The 18,977-nt window shown below is 48.5% G+C and overlaps 2 protein-coding genes across 3 annotated transcripts in view; both read right to left on the bottom strand.

The window, feature by feature from the left end:
• The window catches only part of LOC119407309 (TNF receptor-associated factor 5-like), a 181,535-nt gene that overhangs the window by 71,573 nt on the left and 90,985 nt on the right, over positions 1-18,977 (bottom strand). The gene's annotated exons all lie outside the window — the stretch shown is intronic.
• On the bottom strand, positions 8,890-17,455 carry LOC119407307 (uncharacterized). Of its 2 annotated transcripts, none has more exons than XM_037674219.2 (4): positions 17,314-17,455; positions 15,623-15,725; positions 11,650-11,944; positions 8,890-10,120 (listed from the first exon to the last, which is right to left on the bottom strand). In XM_037674219.2, exons 3-4 carry the CDS (start codon positions 11,932-11,934, stop codon positions 8,984-8,986), a joined length of 1,422 nt encoding a protein of 473 aa, XP_037530147.1. In that variant the 5' UTR covers positions 11,935-11,944; positions 15,623-15,725; positions 17,314-17,455; the 3' UTR covers positions 8,890-8,983. The 2 variants fall into 2 exon arrangements, with proteins under 2 accessions (XP_037530147.1, XP_037530146.1); XM_037674218.2 differs by having other exon boundaries at positions 8,891-10,120; positions 15,618-15,725.

The following is an 18,977-nucleotide window of genomic DNA, read 5'->3' as shown; positions in this document are numbered from 1 at the left end:
TTGCTTTGAGTCTCTGTTTCCTTTCTTATTCTCCTTATTCACGCGTTTCTCTACACTCAGAAGTCCCTCCTCTGTCGAGGCGAACCACTGTCCCGGCTTCCCACTTTGAGAAAGAAAGCTTTCCATTTTGAACGCCCGGCTTTTATTTCTCCAATACTCCGTTCATTCATCCCCGTCGAAGAAGAAGGCTTCCTCAACAGCATTGCCACCGTATTCAGCGTTATTCCAGCATTCTTTCAACTGCTCCTGACAGCGCCTTCCACTCTTATTACCTCTAAGCGGCGTCTCCTCCCAAACGCTCCTCTTTTCAGCCCTATTTTTTTTCTTCACGAACATACTGTTCTCGAGCTTGCCAGTGCCGATTTCTCTCCGTATCTTTTTTTTTTTTTCTTCCTTCTCTTCCGTTTACCTCGGAGACTCCCTCGTGTGCCCGTCCGGCAAAATCGAAGCTGGTTTGGTACGCGCTTGCACATTAGTTTGAAAGGAGGCGTTGTTCCTGTCAGCTTTGCTTCTCCGGCATTGTACTTCACTCTTTTTTTTTTAAATAGGTTTCTATGCCACGTATAACTTCAATCGCAATGTTCTTGCCTGTGGCTACTTAGAGGTGTGTGCAGCCAAAACCATTCAGGGTCCTCGGATAAGAGAAAAAGTAGCGGATTAAAAAAAAAAGAGGAAGAGGGGAGAAAGCAACGGAGAGGAGAAAAAGAAAGAGGCAGACTCAAAAGTGCAGCTTTTTTAGATTGTTCAGATTCTTCTAATAAACTGTAATTGCGAGTAAGCGCTCGCTTCGTTACCTTATTTTTAATCGTACCCATGTGTTTAGCCATGTAAGCTGTTCAAAAATGAAAGCAGCTAAATAAAAATAAAAACGTGAGAAAGGAACTCAAAAGACTACGACGGAAATCAATGAATCGAGAATGAAATTGATGCTGCAGAAAAATGACCAGAAGTAAGAAATCATAAACAGTAACAAGCGAGAGAAATAACGGCAATGCACAACCCAATGATGAAGTCGCCCACACGGAACACTGATAAGATAAGAATAAAACAAGATAAGAATAAGGCTATATCTCGACCAGCACTCTGGGCTCAGCAAGACAATACACAATAACGAACGAACAGGAAATAGTCTTACTTTCCTCCAGTGCCTGTCAAAGAAAGTGGTCGTTTTTTTTTTGGACTTTGGGACGGGGTGCGAAAAAAGAAAACTAAGAAGAGGATAGAAGTGACCACATTGCTAATGAGGACGCGAAATCGAATAATAGGGGAAGAAAAAAACAATGAATAGTTCGGCTGTCACCCGAAGCCGGGGCGTAAGGTCATTTGCGGTGCTTAGGCAGGGGACGTGGGCCTCCTCCAGTAATGGCGCCAGACACGTCCGCCGGAAAAGAAATTTCTGGAAAATGTAAGTGCCCACATCGATGTTGGCGCTCATATTCTGAGGTTCGCAGGGCGGTAGCTGGCGAAAAGATGTCCAGATAACGAATTGTTGGCATAAATGCATTAAGGTTAAGTTGTAGAGGTTTTATGCGCAAAGTGCACGTTAGGAATATGAGGCATGCCGCACAGTAGGTGACGCTGCAGAAGAATACGAAGGTAACACTGCATGGTAGCTGACACCGTAGAAGGCGACACTGGAGAAACTGCGGGATCGTTTACCGGTCACCTAAGTCGAAATACACGGAACGTTTTTACGTTTCGTGACTACCATTAGCCGGTCCCAAGAGTTCCCGCTAGGGACAGCCACGCTTCCTGCATGTGCGTGGTGATATGCGGTATTCCTGGGTCTGTGCTCATAAATTGACACGCCCACGGGGCGTGGTAGACTGTGACCGGTGCAGTAGATACAAGGATTGTGCGCTCACAGCTTTGAGAATACCGAATTATTCTTTTACAACAACGTCACATCCCCTGAATGCTGCGTAGAAGTCTTGGTAAAGGCAGCGTGCGATCAGGCCTGAGGCGCTGTGAACTAAAAAGGGGAAAGTAAAACTACTGTGGGGGCTAGTTGGCATGACTTCACGATTGTTCAACCTGCGAAGAACTGACGTAAGCAAAACAAGAAAACAGACACACTCAGGGTAAAGCGCGCACTTACAAATTTATTTCCGTGCTAACACTTCCTTATGTACGACACGGAAATAACAGAACAAAAGAAAAACTAGGAAAGAAAATAAAAATAAAGAAAGGGCACACCACAAAAACACATTTTACATGACAGTAAAACCGAAGAAAGGGGAAAAAAGCGATGCTGACAGAAATGTTTTGGTGAAGGCTGTTCGCCCGTGCAGGCAATGAAGTTAATAAGCAAGAAAGTATTGAAAATGACTTTCGATGACCAAAGTGGAAACTGCATGTACGGCTAGAGAGAACACCTTTATTTGATTACTCAGTCAATGCGATCACTGAACAAGAAATGCAGCCTTTAAAAACTCGATCACTGTAAGGCAGACTCGACATTCCAGCTGCTTTCTCGTAAAAGGCAGTCAATCAAGGGGCCCGAATCCAGGATTCTTGGATTTTTTCCCGCTTCATTTACTACACAGACTGAGTTGCGTAGAGTACTTTTCAGCCATAGTAAGCTTATTTCGTTCCTTTATTCTTGTTTTTCATCGTTGAGTCCTCAACGTTCATCGCGTTACGTGTCAATATTTTGCCTAGTTTTTTCAAGCTATGTCAGCTATTTTCGATGAAGCCAGGGATCAAGAACTTCACATGCGCGCTTACAGCGTCCTCATATACGTCCCAGAATTTTTTCAGTGCAGTTTTTTTTCCTTCGTCAAATTTTCACGTATTGTCAAACGAACAGCCTGCCTTGCTCCAAGAAGTCTTCCTAGTGACCTTTTAGAAATGTCACTGATGAGGCTGACTACGCGTTCGACGCTCTACCAGCTCAGCTACGACGCAGAGCTTTCTTCCTGTCCACTTCGTTGGGCATTTCTGTTTGAAGGCAGAGCGTTCGGATCCGACCGACAGAAGGGTATTATTTCGTGTACTTTCTGCACTAGATTTTATACGTGATAATTACTACACTACAACTAACGAGAGCAATTAATGTCCCATATGTTTATTCTAAGCCCAATGGTTTGTTGGGTTAATTTGGTTGTGCCTAACGAAGAAACGAGCACCTCGAAAAAATTACTCTTCTTTCGTTAATTATGGTTAGCCGTTTGCCAGTGTTAGCCCCTGCTGAGCAGCTGTTTGCTAATGCTAGTTAACTTTGACTAATCTCCGCTATCTGTTGTTATAACGGAAACACCGTCTTTGTTCATTCTCTGTTGAATGGCTAAGTTATCTAGCCCTTTCCTTTTGTTTGCATACGATCATCCCTTAGTATATAGACCAAACATGGATGAAAAAGCCTAATGGTTGGTGCTAGCCGAGTCACTGGCATTTCACGACACTGACTATAACGCGACGTCGCGCTGTGAACGCACTCTTTTCGTGAAATCGATAAAACGTATTGAAGACGCCGGAGGAAGCTTCCCGACAGCGGATGTGCGCTTTAAGGAACAGCCAATTAGTTAATCGCCCGAGGGCAGGCACATGCTTACTTAGCGATGCTTTCTCCGTCTCTTTTTTCCTTCTTGTGCGTACGCTTGCTTCGCCTTTTATGAAACAATATTAATTATATTCGTAATTTCATCGCCGCATAATGAGCCGATGCGGCCGACGAAGCAAGATGCAAAAGGGAGATCAATATCTCGGTGTGGCCGGGTTCAGTGCCGTAGCCAGAAGCATTTTTATGCCAGTAATAACCACCGCCGGTACAAACAAAAAAAGGAGGAAGATTGTGTGCGCCCCAACAGCATATTAGTCATTTTAATACACTGATGCGGTGTGTAAATAGCCTGTTCGAAAACAAGGCTGAAAGGAGGGTAATAGGGGGGTATGCGGCGCTCAGAAAACTTCGGGAAGTGTTATGGACCCCCCCCCCCCCCCCGCCCTTTTGCCTGGGTGACTTAAGTTGAGGACGGTTTGCTACTTGGGCTTGCTAGAAATTCGTCTGAAGGTTCCGCTTTGCAATACGCAATGTGTGTTCCAACGTAGATGTAAATGAGGTTACGTCTCCCGCAAATAAACTATTCTTTATTTTACGCTTCGTCTGTCTGTCTGAAGACTGTAGAAGGATTGAGCGTGTTGGTACAGCGTGTCTAGCTGAGTTCCTTCGTCTGTCGCTGTTTTTTATGCGGAAAAGTCTACCTCCAAGTGAATTACTTTAGTTGACATTTACGCTTTGGCCGTTTTAAGTGAGGGTTTCGCATAACAGCGTCTCTGCGTGATGGCAAATTGATTGATTGATTGATTGATTGATTGATTGATTGATTGATTGATTGATTGATTGATTGATTGATTGATTGATTGATTGATTGATTGATTGATTCGCAGAATCAAATCCTGCCCGCCGCGGCCGCATTTCGATGGAAGCGAAAAGCTAGAGGCCCGTGTACTTAGGCTTAGGCGTGCGTGACAGAACACCAGTTTGTCGAAATTTCCGAAGCCCTCCACTACGGCGTCCCTCATAATCATATGTGGGTTTCGGAAAGTAAAACGCCGACAGTTATTATATTATATTATTGAATAACTGAATTTTAAACGTGATTTACTCAATAAGCACTGATCGCTCGACTGATTCATTTAATTCCTAAATGAATGAATCAGAAAAAAAGACAGAAGAACGCAGGTCTGTAAATCGAAACAGGAACTTCTATGAGAAGACGCAAAAATGCGGGGTCTGTCTCCATAGTCTAGCGAACTGTTCCGCTAACTCCTTTTTCACTGCTTCTAACAGGGCAGAACCGCTGTCACAAGGTCCCGGCATACCTTCCGTCTAAAACTTCCTTCTTCAGCTATACGGCGCGTTATCCCACTAAATGCGGGTGGCACAGAAACAGAGGAGAGGTGTCGCACCGCTCATCCGTCATGATCAATCAAGCACAGACGACGCCAGCGCGCAGCCCACCAAAGTGAGCGGAGGCTGGAGATCCATCAATGAAGAGGATGTGCCAAGGCGAAAATGCATTTTCGGAGGTCGCGGCTTCCTTGGTGGCCGGATCTGCAAGCAGTGTGATCGCAGGGCTTGAGGATTCCGCTGTCTTTGTACTCATGTACAAACCATGCGTGGAGTGATGTGCCTCTTCGTACCTAACAACGTCCCAGCGGCTCAACTCATCTTAATATCTGGCGTCATTGACGGCCAGTCTCCTATGAAGATCAACAATTACTGCCTTGTTCGGTTCGCAGAGGATCACTCCAGCATTAGCACGTCCAAGTACGTGTAACCATCATTTTTTTTTAATTCAGTTCCGTTACTGGCAACGTACAAACTTTCGGTATGACGAAAAATAGACAAGCAAGTAATGTCGCTGGAGCCTATGTGTAGAAACTACTTTTAAAGCAATTGCTTTACTCCTCTCCCTGTACAAACCGAGAAAACGACACTGTGCATGCGTTTGACCTTGAAGCTCGGTCAACGTAAACTTCCCCCTCTTCTTTCTGTGCGTCGTCGTAGCAACGGACATGCGCAGTGTAGGTTTGTTCCCCTCTCTCGCGAACCCTTCTCCGTCGGTCGCCGAGAGCCGCTATCCGGTGGTCACACGTGCCTCGAGATCTCAACTTCTGTCACATGACTCCCGCGCCGGCAATACGGAGCGAAATGTGGACACCGTCCCGGCGTGCTTTCCGCGGTAGATGCTGCTGTCGTCGACATTGGGCTAACCGGGTTCGACCGCGGCATTTCTTCAGGAGCTTTCAGCAAGATGTGACGCCTCATAAGTAGCAGGTCAAAAACAAAAGTTTTTTCATTAAACAATGAAGGAAATTTTTTCATCGTAGTTATCCAATTTGCGCCACTGTTCCGCCGGTTTATACGGCACGAGGAAGCAGGCTCCGGGGTGGAGTCTCGGACGCGAAAGAAATTACTCGTTCGCACGACGCCGGTGCGCTGAAAAATGACAAGAGAGAGGAAGCGTAAGAAAGAGAGAGAGTGCTGGAAATGGACGGGATGATACAGAGCGCTAAAATAACAATATAACTTTCAGTAAGAGAGGGTTCCCAGCTTTCATTTCTTCACATAGCTAAGGTGCCTATGAATAGCTTACGAGAACCCTGCGCCATCTTCCTTTGTTGTTTCTTTCACGCTGTTTATGAAGAGGGGGGTGGGAGGGGGCGCGTACATTTATTTCAATAAAGCCTCGTCGACAACGCTCGCCGCTGATTCTGTTGCTTCTGCTCCTGGCTGCTGCGAGGGGAAGCTTTTGTTCTCTCCTTACAGCGAAGCGAGGGGGACCACGGAACTCGGTAAAAATGAATTGCGAACAGGCGGGTGTAATTATCCTGTCGGGAGGAAGAATAAGGACCGAGATATCTGAACGCGAACGCCTGAATTTTCTTCGCTTCCTTTTTTTTCTTTTCTTAGAATGCAAGCACGAGGAAAGAACGCCGACGAACAAGTCGGGCACGTACAATTTGCGCGGGCACGCATTGTGCCCGTCGCTTTGTTCACGGATGATAACATGACATAGCCGCCAGAAATCCGTTGCTCCCCGACTTCCTCTCTCGTTCGAATATTGCATATCGCGCACCTATACATAAAACACGCGTCCGTCCTTCTACCCGAAATCTTGCCTCGAAATACGGTTCCGTTCTTGGTATATTATATACACAGCCTTCACGAAGCTCGTTAAACCAGAAAAGGAAACAGAAATGTGGAGATTTTTCGATTAGGAAAATCGTCGGTATGCTCGAAGCATTAAATGGAGTTAGGTGGAGACGTACTAGCACATGTGATGAAAAAACCTAGGAAAACAGGGGTGTCGCGGGAACCCAAGTTTCAACAAGTGGTCTTGTCTTCTTCAAGGCAGCAACCTACTTTGAAGAAGAGCTTACATCTTTTCCAAAATTCAATCTTTTCTTGAGCTTTTGCATTGCTTCAATTACCAGCACGCGTTTATTTTCTATATACAGAATTTACATCGCTGCTTCAACTTAATGCTGCTTCAAGGTAAAGACTCCACCTGTGAGAGATGCTAATAATTGGTTCCGACTAGCCGCAAGCGACTTTACACCTGTCACGGTGGTCTAATGATTACGGTTCTCGCTTGCTGAACCGAAGGTCCAGGGGATCGAATCTCGGCCGCGGCGGCCGCAGTTAGATGGAAGCGAAACGCTTCATACCCGAGTACTTAGCTTTAGGTGCGCGCTAAAGAATGCCAATTGGTCAAAATTTCCGGAGCCTTGCACTACGGCGTCCTTCAAGATCATATCGTGGTTTTCGGACACAAAACACCAACAAATATTTTTCTTATTATCAAGCGACCTTACGTGCATCGCTCGCCCACGTGCAGCTTCGACAATCCTTCTACAACCCACAAAATGATATGCCAAAAAAGCCCGCCGACGACGAGCACCAAACGACGCGATGTTCCAAGCCGGTATCGCACAACGTGGAACGAACCCTATGCGATGACGCAGCATGTTGGTTTAACCATGATAATAAAAAAGGTCGATTTCGAAGCGACGGTCGGCTTTGGCTGATAAGATACGACGACCAGAAGTCGCTTCCACAAGGAATGTGTTCTCAGACGGTCACTTTCGCTGGTAATGCCATTCTCGCGAGATCTCACGAGATGTAGGGCGCCGGGCGTGTCGGCGAGCATCTACTAGCGGCATACGTTACGGACCCATCGTCCTTAGCACGGTTGGCACTGTGCCAAACCGCTGTGACCCGTAGACGGCCGAAAGCGTCTAATGAAACCCAGCTGAAGTGTCGCTGAAAGAGATCTCAAAAGTATGGCCCTTGGTCCGTTCATTGCGGGGATTCAGTCAATCTCGCGGTATTTCAAGTGACTACAGCAAATACAGCCCTCGACAGTGTAGACCTTAACAGGCGGCGGTCACCTCCTGGTAAAAATGCGTGGCACACAGTATACATGCACAGTGGGATCCAAGATGGTTGTTACCCATTAACACTAATGCCATATAGGCTTGATCACGCATAGTATCGAGTAAGCAGCTGTGTCGCCGAATATGAGTGAAGGCTGAGAAGACCTAACCAGGGCGTGAAATAACGGTCGATTAAGCGGCCCGCATGAGTGCAATTGGCGTTCACGGCTGTGGATCAAGCATAAAGTGAAATTGAACTCGACAAATGCGTTAACACTGAGTGCAAATCTGTAGCGTGGTTCAAATCATGCCCGCATGCGAGGTGATGCACTTCAAAAGAAGGCTGAATGGAAAAAGAGAACTGTGGACGACAGGTGGTTGAAGTCTGTGCAGGTAGCTGGATTCTGTGGTGGATTCCTTTAAGCACCAGAGACCATGGTGACGACTGTGGCCCAAAGCCGGATCCAAGGGAGTGAACAGCCCGCCGAAATGGTGAGAGCCGTTTCCTTTATTTAGATGTGAAGGCCTGGAAAACCCAGCATGCGTTGCAGCCCACTATCGCGAAATATGAAATCGATACTCAGCAAGTACACGGCAAGTAAAAAAGTTAGCAAGAAGCCCTATGCTCACGTAAGATCACTGGGGTGCAAAGAATGTATATGTGGCGCAGAGTTCAAACTGTAGAGGGCAGTCGCCCAGAACTCCCCAAGTAGCGACCATACGACTGTTTTTATTTCACTTAAAGACAGCATCACTGTGTGATATGATCATTAACAAAAAACAAACAAACAATAAAATGAAGACAAACAGTAATGTCAGTTACAAACTGCCCAATAATTGTGCTTATGTTTAAGTAAATAAGCATAACCTCAGTTATGATATGCTTATGACGTCACGAAAATGCGTAGTCTTGGATGGAGCATTTATGCAAATTTTTTATGGCAGGGACAATGATGGCTGTGGACGGAGCTGGCATTTTTTCTTAGGTTCTGACCAAGTTTTGTTTATTGTTCAACGTTTTTGTCGTTCTTAAGTTACCTCTAATTATAGCCAAACATTTTTTTATTTGAGAACGACTCAGCGTTTTACTCTCGGCACTTCACGTCACTGGAAAATGCCGTTCCAGTTTCACCAGAAAGTCCACTTGAATTTCTCCCTCCACGATGTTCTTGGGCGCCAGGGAGGTGGCATCCAGCATGCACCGCAACCGAAGGTCCGGGGCGTACGCCGACACCGGCAGGTAATCGCGACTCGGCTCCTTCGCCTTCTCCACGATCCACTCCCGCAAGTTGGGCGAGCTCAAGTCTTCGGCTCGCAGCGGACGCACCTCGGGCAGCTTCCACCTGGCGGGCATCGTGCACATGGCGTACACCGCGACAAAGCTGGCGTTCCGCTGCACCACGCACCTTATGCAAACGCCAGTTTCCTCGCGGCCGATGTAAATCGGATGCCAGACGACCTTGAGCCCCTGGCTCTTCTCCGCCGTAAGCCACGGTTTGTACTGCACGCTGAACACGAACAGTTCTTCAGTTCCTTCGCTTGTCGTCAAGTATCCGGGTCCTCCAGAACTGCGCGGCAGTTCTAGGGGAAGTGCGGATGGTGGATACACTGGTGCACTCCTTGATGGGCGGCTAGCAACAGCCGCCTGAGGTCGTGACTGCTGCATCGAGGACGAACTGCAACCCGGAAGGTTCTCGCTCCTCGCTCTCCGTTCAATTTTCCGGAATCCCTCAGTGACGACAAGCTTCATTTCGTTCAGCGCTGACACGAGAGCTCCGAGACTCGTGGTTCCAGGCGTCGTCTCCTGCACGGAGGCCGTTGCCTCAAACCCACTTACGCCACGACTTGTGCTTGCACTGTCGCAAGTCGTTTGCTCGGAAACTCGTTTGGAGCCGAGCTTATCCAGAGCCTCGGCGAGGTCATTGACTCGACCCTGGATGGAGCTCAGCATGTCGTGGCACGAGCAGTCGGCCACCAAGTCGCGCCCTCTGGAGTACGCCGTCGTTGTCGGTGCGCCCGCGTTGGCGGCGGAGACGTGCCCTGCCGTGGTCGGCTGCAGCGATGCAACACCGTTGCATCCGGCTTCGCAGTGCCTCAGCAAGTCTTTACGCAGCACTGTGTCCCGACACCGGGAGCAGGCGATGGCGTGGAAGGAGCAGTGCTTCTCGAAATGTTCCAGCAGCTCTCCGGCTGGGCCCGTGAAGTCGCAGCCGTACTTGGCGTTCCAGCAGCTTACCTTTATACATGAAAGAAAGAGAGCGTGAAAAGGGTGGTATGTTAGAAGGATAGGCTGCTGGGCGAGTTCGTAACGCATTATGATTGAAAAGAGCCCGAAATAACGTGGGACAAGTTACAACACGAAGAAAGCTACAGGACAGGCGCATCTGAACACTGAAAGGACCTCAAGGAACTAGCAATGTAACTTGAAAGAACAGACTGTTAGGCGAGTTCGTAATGCATGTTGGTTGAAGAGAACACGAAATAACGTGGGACAAGATGAAGAACGCTACCCGACAAGAGCATCTGAACACTGAAAGGAGCCTAAGGAACTAGTAATGTGTGTTAGAATAATAGACTGTTGGGCGAGTTCGTAATAGATGATTGAAAAGAGTGCGAAGTAACGTGGGACAAGACGAAGGAAGCTATATGCACTTGTGTAGCTATTTTCGCTATGTCTATAGTCAGCTACGACTTCCATCGCTTGTCCTGTAGCTTTGTACAGCTACGCGCTTGTGCTGTAACTTTCTTCAGCTTGCCCCGCGTTATTTAGAGCTCATTTCAGTGATCCGGGTGGTAAGGGTAGCTTCTTTTGAGAGTAGATAAGTCTGTCACACCCGAAATACTCGATTCTTCTATTTCCGCGACAACACTGTTTTCGTCTTTCTAGGCTACTTTGCTTCCTCCCTTGTGCGGTTCACAGAAATACGATTAATATAAAAATTGGCTGAATAATGCTCCTACGCATAAGTGCGCTTTCTCTTGAGAACGGTTCCGTATACGCTTTATAGAAGAACATCTGTAGCACCTACAAACCGTACGTAACTGGGCGTGAGAGGGAGGGTATTGAGAGATACTTCGCCTATGCTGCTGATTACGTGGCAAACAGGTGTAGCTTATGATGTGATAACAGTCCACGAAAGAAGTCGACTTGGAGAGGAGTCGACTTGTCCGTGGGTGACATACATAGGCGTGCGCTGCACGGGAGGGGGAGGGGAAAGGGGGCAGTCGCCCCCCTAGTCACGTAATAGGGGGCGGGGGATGTCAACATGTCTGCCCCATACATTGACTTAATAGGGTGAGGGGGAGCGCTGCGACAAGTCTTCGCACCCCCCCCCCCTGCAGGGGAATCCTTCGCACGCTTATGGTGACATACGTGATAATTTGCCAGAGTAACTGTACTGTTTCTATATTAAAGTAAACGGAGCAAACGAGACAGGACAGATCAAAACTTCCCCTGACATATATTAATAACCACTGGATGAAATCTTTGCCCGGCTTACGCTACTGCTTTCTCACCGGCAACATTTTCGTCATCAAATGTTGCTGGTATGACGCCCTTCATGATGATGATGGTATTGCTGTTAAGCAAGATTGTTACGCGATTGTATTATCGATTTTATATCATTGCAATCAACTGAGAAGAAGAGGATTCAATGAAGGGACAACGAAGGCGAGCCTTGATGTTCCTCAGAAAGGACCTGAGGACGCCGGCTTTGTTTACTATGACGGTGGTTTAGAATGTCCCAAGGAGCACAATGAACGTACCAGGAGTCTTTCCACTTGCTTCCGATTGAACGTTATCCACGAGACGTCCGACTCGGCATCGAACGAAGTCTTGTCAAGGGGACAGGCGTGGAGACCTTCTTCATCGGCGCATCCATTCAGGCACGAGTCGCAAAGGAAGTGAGTGCAAGGTAGCACGGCTATGCTCTGAGGCACGACACCGCAAAGACGGCACACCCGTGTGGTCTGCAGACGCTGCTTGAAGCCGATGGGTCGCCAGTCGAGGCCGCTAGCGAAGCCACACAGCAGGTATGTGGTATCCGGCATTGCGGGAAAGCTGGGATGAGGTTAAAGAAGCGTTAACATAAGGGGTCAATAGCAAACAGGCGCATGAACATGGACATGCTGGGCCATCCCCGGGCTGCCTCCCACTGATTAAGTGAGTGTGGAGCGGTGGGAGGAGTTTCTGGCCAGCGACATAGCCTTGACGATCAGATCAATTTGATCGTCAGGGCACGCAGAGCGCCAACTGCCTGTGGCGCCCTGGACTGAGGGCAGCCAGCACTGCTAGATGGGACTTGCGGAACAAGCTGGACCCGCACCACAAACCCCTTTCTGTCAATAAATGTCTTCATTTCCTTTTCCTGCTGAAGAAAAAAGCATGGCAATGTGTTCAGCTCGGAGCCAACGGTTATGCATTACTGCTGATGCAGTCATGTAATGTGTTTAGATTGAAAACTGATTGAAATGAGAGAAACAAAGCAGACAAAAAAGAACTCAATAGACAAGAACACCAACGACAGAAGTCTTAGCTAGTGGGTAGAGATTCATGATAAAAGACGGTCGGCGTGCAAACCCGGGCAGAAGAGAGAAGTCAGGACAACGCCTGTGTTGTCCTGGCTTCCATTTAACCTGTGTTGTCCTGACTTCCACGTCCATTTAACCAGGTTTGAACCCCCCAACTCCCCCCTTGGCTACGCCCCTGACGTAGTGCTTGGGCGGTAGTTTTTTTTTTTCATTTAGGCTTTTATTTCATGCAACAAAGTCTCGTAAACAAGAGCAAAAGACAAATGCGTTCTGTCTGACGGAACCCCAGTGCCCGGATGCCCACACTCAGACCATGCAGCAACAGAAACGAGAGTATTATGCACAACTAATACGTACTGAACACAGTTTTATGCAGAGTACAAAATGGGACAGCGCGTTATTCTGGTGGATTACTGTGGGAGACTCCAGGTTGATTTTGACCACCTGCAGTTCCTTAACAGGCACACAAATCCAAGTGCACGACCGTTTCTTGCATTCCCGTATGCAGCCCATTATGCGGCTCGATATGCCGTCCACAGATAAGCGGCCGTCAAGGTACAGTAATTTTGCCCGCGTTTTCGAGCTCAACAATACTACACTCTAAGAAAGAATCATTCGACTTTTACAGCGAAAGCTGTTATGAGATCATTTCACCGGCCGTTTTTGGCGCCGTAGTTGTCCGCCGCCGCTGCCGCCGCCGCCGCCGCCGCCGCCGGTGTCCGTAACCAGTATCGCTCGAAATAAGAAAAAAAACGAAATAAGAAAAAAATTCCAGGATGGAACGAGGTTCGAACCTGGGCCCTCTGCGTGGGAGCCCAGTATTCAACCTCTGAGCCATGCCGGTGCTTGGAACTGCTTTGAAAAAAGCTCCTATACAGGCTTCATGTCGGGAAGGAAGCACATTAGCATATGCAATATAGCGTGGTAGAAGAGTAAAATAAGCACCAAGCGTTGCACAACGCGAATTCTGTAACCAGGCGTCACACAATGCGAATTGCGCAACGAGTAGGTTGTTGAATGCTTCCAACCCATTACAAAGGACTCTGCCATAATTCTTCATCGTCATCAGGCACAGCATCAACAAAGTGCGCATAATGCCTTACATGCATATAGCAGGTACCAACGCTCTCCGTAGAATGACGAAAAATGGCACAGTGCCTGCTGCCATACTTCTAAAAAATTACAATGATTTATAGCGTAGTGCGTTCCTCGCAAGTGCACTTGTATTGGTTGCCAAGGAAGCTCGTAAGCGCATGATCCACTTCCTCGGCGTCTCAGTAAAATTACAATGATTTATAGCGTAGTGGGTTGCTCGCAAGTGCACTTGTATTGGTTGCCAAGGAAGCCCATAAGCGCATGATCCATTTCCTTGGGGTCTCAGTAAAGTTCTTCGCCCCCTCCCCCGTCTCTCTCCCACGTCAAGCTATGTTATACAGCATGACGGGAGAGGGAAATAACGACCGGGCGTCACCCAATGCAAATTACATAACTGGTGGGCCATTTAAAGATTCTAACCCATTACAAAGGGCTGAGCCTTAATTCTTCATCGTCATCAGTCGTCGCGTCAACAAAGTGAACATAATGCTTTACAGACGTGTAGCTGGTGCCTCGCTTCTCCGCAGAATGACGAATAATGGCTTAGTAGGTGCTTCCCAACTTCAAAAAAATTGTGATTTATGGCGTAGTGGATACCTTTCTAGTGTACTTGTATTGTAGCCCCAAGAGAGCTTAACGGGCTCTAGAAACGCCGCTCTTCCAGCTTTCGCTGTGACTGTGCTGCGGTTTCAGCGCAGGCCTGGCGTTTTTTGTTAGTCCTGACTTGCCACGTATTCGCCCCTCTTTAAAGACACACGTGAACTCTATTTTGATATCATTATACTCCCTTTGGAGAGTCATGGTACCCAAAAGAGAGTTAAAAGGTCTATTTAAAGGGAGTAATATACGTGGCAGGTCAGTACACACTGGAGAGAGCAACAAATACCTTTTTTTTTGTATTCTTAGAGTCTACATCTTAGCCGCAAATCTACGACGGCGAGTTGTTAGGTCCCTTTCCAACTTCGACAAATGGAAATAAATGGGTTGCAGTAGCCACGGATTATGTCACTCGATATGCAATCACTCGAGCGATACCGACCAGCTGTGCGACTGACGTTGCAGATTTCCTCCTTTACGACATCATTCTCCAGCATGGCGCTCCTCGTCACCTACTCACAGACAGTGGTCGCTGCTTCCTGTCTCGTGTGGTTGATGACCTACCTCGATCTTGTGCTATTCCTCACAACTTCACCACGTCTTACCACCCTCAGACTAACGGACTTACGGAACGCCTCAACCGCACCCTGACAGACATGCTTTCCATGTATGTATCTGCCGACCACACCGATTGGGACATTGCCTTCCCGTTCGTCACCTTCGCCTACAACTCGTCGCGTCATGAAACAGCAGGCTACTCACCCTTTTATCTTCTTTTTGGCCGTGATCCGTTACTACCTTTCGACTCCCTGCTTCCGTCTGACCCACCGACCACCACCGCTCAAGATGCCATCACCCGTGCTCTCATCGCACGTACAGTAGCCCACGCTCGGTTCTCGTCGTCCCAGACTGCACAAAAGTCCCTCTATGATAGTCGACATAGGGATGCCGATTTCCCTCCGGGCTCTCTCGTTCTACTGTGGCTCCCATCTCGACGTGTTGGCCTCTGCGAGAAGCTCTTATCGCGATACGTCGGGCCCTACCGAGTACTGTGCCAAGTGACACCTGTCACCTATGTGATCTCTCCGACGGCCAACTCAACGACTGCTACATCCAGAACTGACATAGTCCAAGTTTTTCGTCAAAGCCCTACAATGTTGCCACGTCCATTTAACTATAACAGGCACCAGGACGGTGCTTTAGCGGCCGGGGTAATGTCACGGGTATGGAAAGGTGACTCAGGCACGGGCACTGAAATGACACCTAATGGAGGAAGACGACAACTTTGTTGTTGTGGGTTAGAGTCTGGAGCTGCCCTGTTGGCCTACGATCCTGTCCGCTCTGTGCAGCATTAACTCGATCAGTTTCAACTGAATAAATCATCCCCGTAACATCAAGTTTGGGAAGGCAAAATCAAATTTCTGTCAGAGACCTCGAGTTACGCCTTAGACCTTAAACTAAGATTATGACCGTCGCAATAACAGATATATGTTGCCGAGTATGAAGCTCACCTCACCGTTGCCAATCTGGTTCCGGCTCCTCACAGTCGACAGCTCCCGCAGCCTCCAACGTTCGATGAAGGTGGTATCACTCGAAGCGGACGTATCAATGAGCACACTCTGTGGAAAAGCACCAAAAGATGAAAAAGCCCGCGTTATCTATTTCTTTCTTTCTTTCTTTCTTTCTTTCTTTCTTTCTTTCTTTCTTTCTTTCTTTCTTTCTTTCTTGTTCTAATCTGAAGGATATGCCCTACATCTACATCCCGGCACCGCCATAGTTTAATGCCTGAGCACTCGAACAAAGAATGATAAGCGATCGTTCGACACTCGCTTCCTTGAAAGCCGCCTATGTGCACGCCTGCATTATCAAAGCAGCTCCTACGTGAAGTGCTTACGGAATTAAACGCGACATGAAAACGCCCAGCGTAGCAACTGGTATGCGCAACAATAATAATATCTGGGGTTTAACGCCCAAAACCATGATACGATTACGAGAGACGCCGTAGTGGAGGGCTCCGGAAATTTCGACCTTCTGGGGCTCTTTAACCTGCACCTAAATCCAAGTACACGGGCCTCAAACATTTTCGCTTCCATCGAAAATGCAGCCGCCGCGGCCGGGATTCGATCCCGCGAACTGGTATGTGCAGTTGCCCGAGATAACCGCGTCATGTCGCTACGAATCTGGACACTAAGGATGGTTTTAAATGATGATGATGATTACTGGGTTTTGACGTGCCAAAAGCAGGGCCAAAAGCAAGGCGCGCCTTAGTGGGGCGGACTCCGGATTTATTTCGACCACCTAGGGCAGTTTAAAAGGAAACTAAAGAGAAAAACGATTTTTGTAGTATTAGTGAGCCAGGAAACGCGGAAACAAAATCTTGGTGGTGTTTGAAGGGAATAAGAAGGGGGGGGGGGAGCTCGGTCGTAAGACCAGCTGTCAACCAGCGCGCGAGACATGACCTCCAACATGCACGTAGTCGGCCGCTTCAAGAGCGGTGCGAGCACCTGAATACATGTACGGGCATACCACGAGTCCGGTGCCGCAGCCCGCACCACTCCTCCCCTCCCCCTCTTCAGAAAAAAAGAAACAACAAAGAGGAAAGAACCACGACACAAGATTTGCAACGCGTGCCACCAATCCACTAGACTGCGACAACGTGCCAGCGTTTCAGTGCTTGTGTTGACGGCCCATATACATCGACTTTCAACAGGCGCTGCAGCTGAAAAACTAAGAGAAGCTTATGAATTCGCCTAACACGGCTCGAAGGTGAATGCCACCTTTGTGTTCTCTGTAGATTTATTGATCGCCCACAGCCCCGCTCCGAAAGCTTTCTGCCCCGAACATGGCTTTGCACTGCCTCCAGGAACGGAGGCACTGCAAGCTTTCTGCACCTCAACTGATTTTGCACTGCCTCCATGATCGGCCAACCTTTGACCAAGCGGCGATATCATGTGACGACGTCATCATTAGACCTTACGTTATGTGAAGTAACTGACGACACGATGACGTAATGCTGACGTCACAAAATTTGGCGACCTGCGGCGTGATCACGCGAAGATTTTTTGCATCACTCGTGTTGACGCCGACGCCGCGGGACGCCGACTGTCAATTGTCGCGTATGATGAGGCGTCTAAGGCTTTCGCCTTAAAAAAATCTAGGGTTGGACTTCGCGCGCCCAAACGTAGCGCAATGTATACACTCACTCACCTGCATTCAAAGTGGCCTTCCCGTCACCATAGGTCGACGACGACGTGAAATGGTGCAAGAAGTTAACCTTCTTAAAGCGACGACGATGTGGTGTAGATGTAAAAACGAGCTCCAAGCAAGGACCGTCCCACGTTCGGATGAAACAAGTAGCTCCCGTCCCGCGCACCTATGATAGAAGTAACAACACCGGCTGGCCACGAGTTTTCGAAGCCGCAGTACGGGCAGCAGGTTCGCAACAGTTGGTCTTCCTTTACGAGCCGCACGGCCAGTCGGTATGCGATCGGCGCTCGAGAGGTTATCGTTGACGAGGCAACCGCAGCAGAGCTCCGGAGGGCAACCGCTTCTTATCTCGCGTAATTTCCCGGATATCAGAGAGCTGCGTCCGCTGCCCTCGCAGCAGTAGCAAGGTCAATCTAAATAGGTCGCGAAAGTCGGAACGAAAAGTGGTCGGAAACCTATTGCGACAAACATCAACGCCCGCGTGACGATTAAAGCGCTACTAGGTGAGGGGGGGACAAATAATGAAAACAAAAAATTAATTAAACGTTTATTTTCATTAGTTTTAATTTTATTTGTCACAAATTAAATTAGTAGATTACTTTATTCAAACTTTAGTCTTGGGTATGTGATTGAGTGGCCAATTTTTTTCGTTTATTTTCAGAAACAGCGGGCACATGCAGGCAGTCTGGTAACATGGGCCAACGGTTTTGCGCATTTTGAGATGCAAATGGCGTCGCTCGTTTTTGCGCAGTAGGTTTGTGCCTGTCGTCCGTAGATATTTCCTCGCATAAGCGTTGTTTTCTAGTCGTGGTACTTGGCAGAAGGTAATATAGCCCATCGCAGCCATCGGGAACCTTTTTTGTGACTGTGTTTTGCCAGCGCACGGCCGGCGTGCTGTCGCCCTTCGGGACGATGAGTCCGCCACGCTACGCGAAGAAACGCTGCGCTGTCTACGGATGCAAGAGCAACACGTGTGCAAGGTTTGTGTGTGTGATGATGTGGATTGTGTGGCCCGTGATGGGGCGAAGAGGGAACGACTGTTCTGCTCTGCGGTACGCGTTGGAGGGGAAGACGACGAAAACGAAGCGCGAGCGGGGCGTGCGGCTCGAGGAGTTGGAGCGCGACACGGTTGGAACGACAGCCGCTGGTCGGCGGTTCGGGTCGCGACATCGCTTAACCAGGCGTCCGGCAGCCATGTGGACCTGGTGAGCCTGATTCCCGCTCTGTGCCCGGTGCTGACACAGAGACCGGCAGCCTAGTCTGTTCCTGGCCTGAGGTCCTGGGGCCCGAGTGGTGTCACGAGGTGGCCGCGGCTCATGTTGGCGACGGGCAGCTAACCTGCGCTGCAGTGGCCTGGTGATCTACCGGCCTGCAGTGCCATCATCACCACCACTACCACCTCGCCAAGGTCAAGGCAGCGTGACTGTTGACTGCCCAAGGAGTACCGGTGACGACCGACCTCGCTGCAGCGGCAACAGTTCATAACGGCGAGTAGGACAGTTTGTGTGCGAGGCGCTTAGGACGTTTAGGATGTAAATAAGGAATGCTGTAGTGTGTTGTGTGTGAATCGTCAGAGTTATCGGTTGTATTAAAGTCTGTGTTGTGTGTACAGAATCACCTGACTGCCGGTTGAATTATTTCGGATCCTGGGCCCACATTACACC

The sequence above is a fragment of the Rhipicephalus sanguineus genome, chromosome 10 (genome assembly GCF_013339695.2).
Source record: "Rhipicephalus sanguineus isolate Rsan-2018 chromosome 10, BIME_Rsan_1.4, whole genome shotgun sequence".
NCBI lineage: Eukaryota > Metazoa > Arthropoda > Arachnida > Ixodida > Ixodidae > Rhipicephalus > Rhipicephalus sanguineus.
The sequence above is the reverse complement of the archived record's forward strand: the minus strand, read 5'-3'. Positions and strand labels throughout refer to the sequence as shown.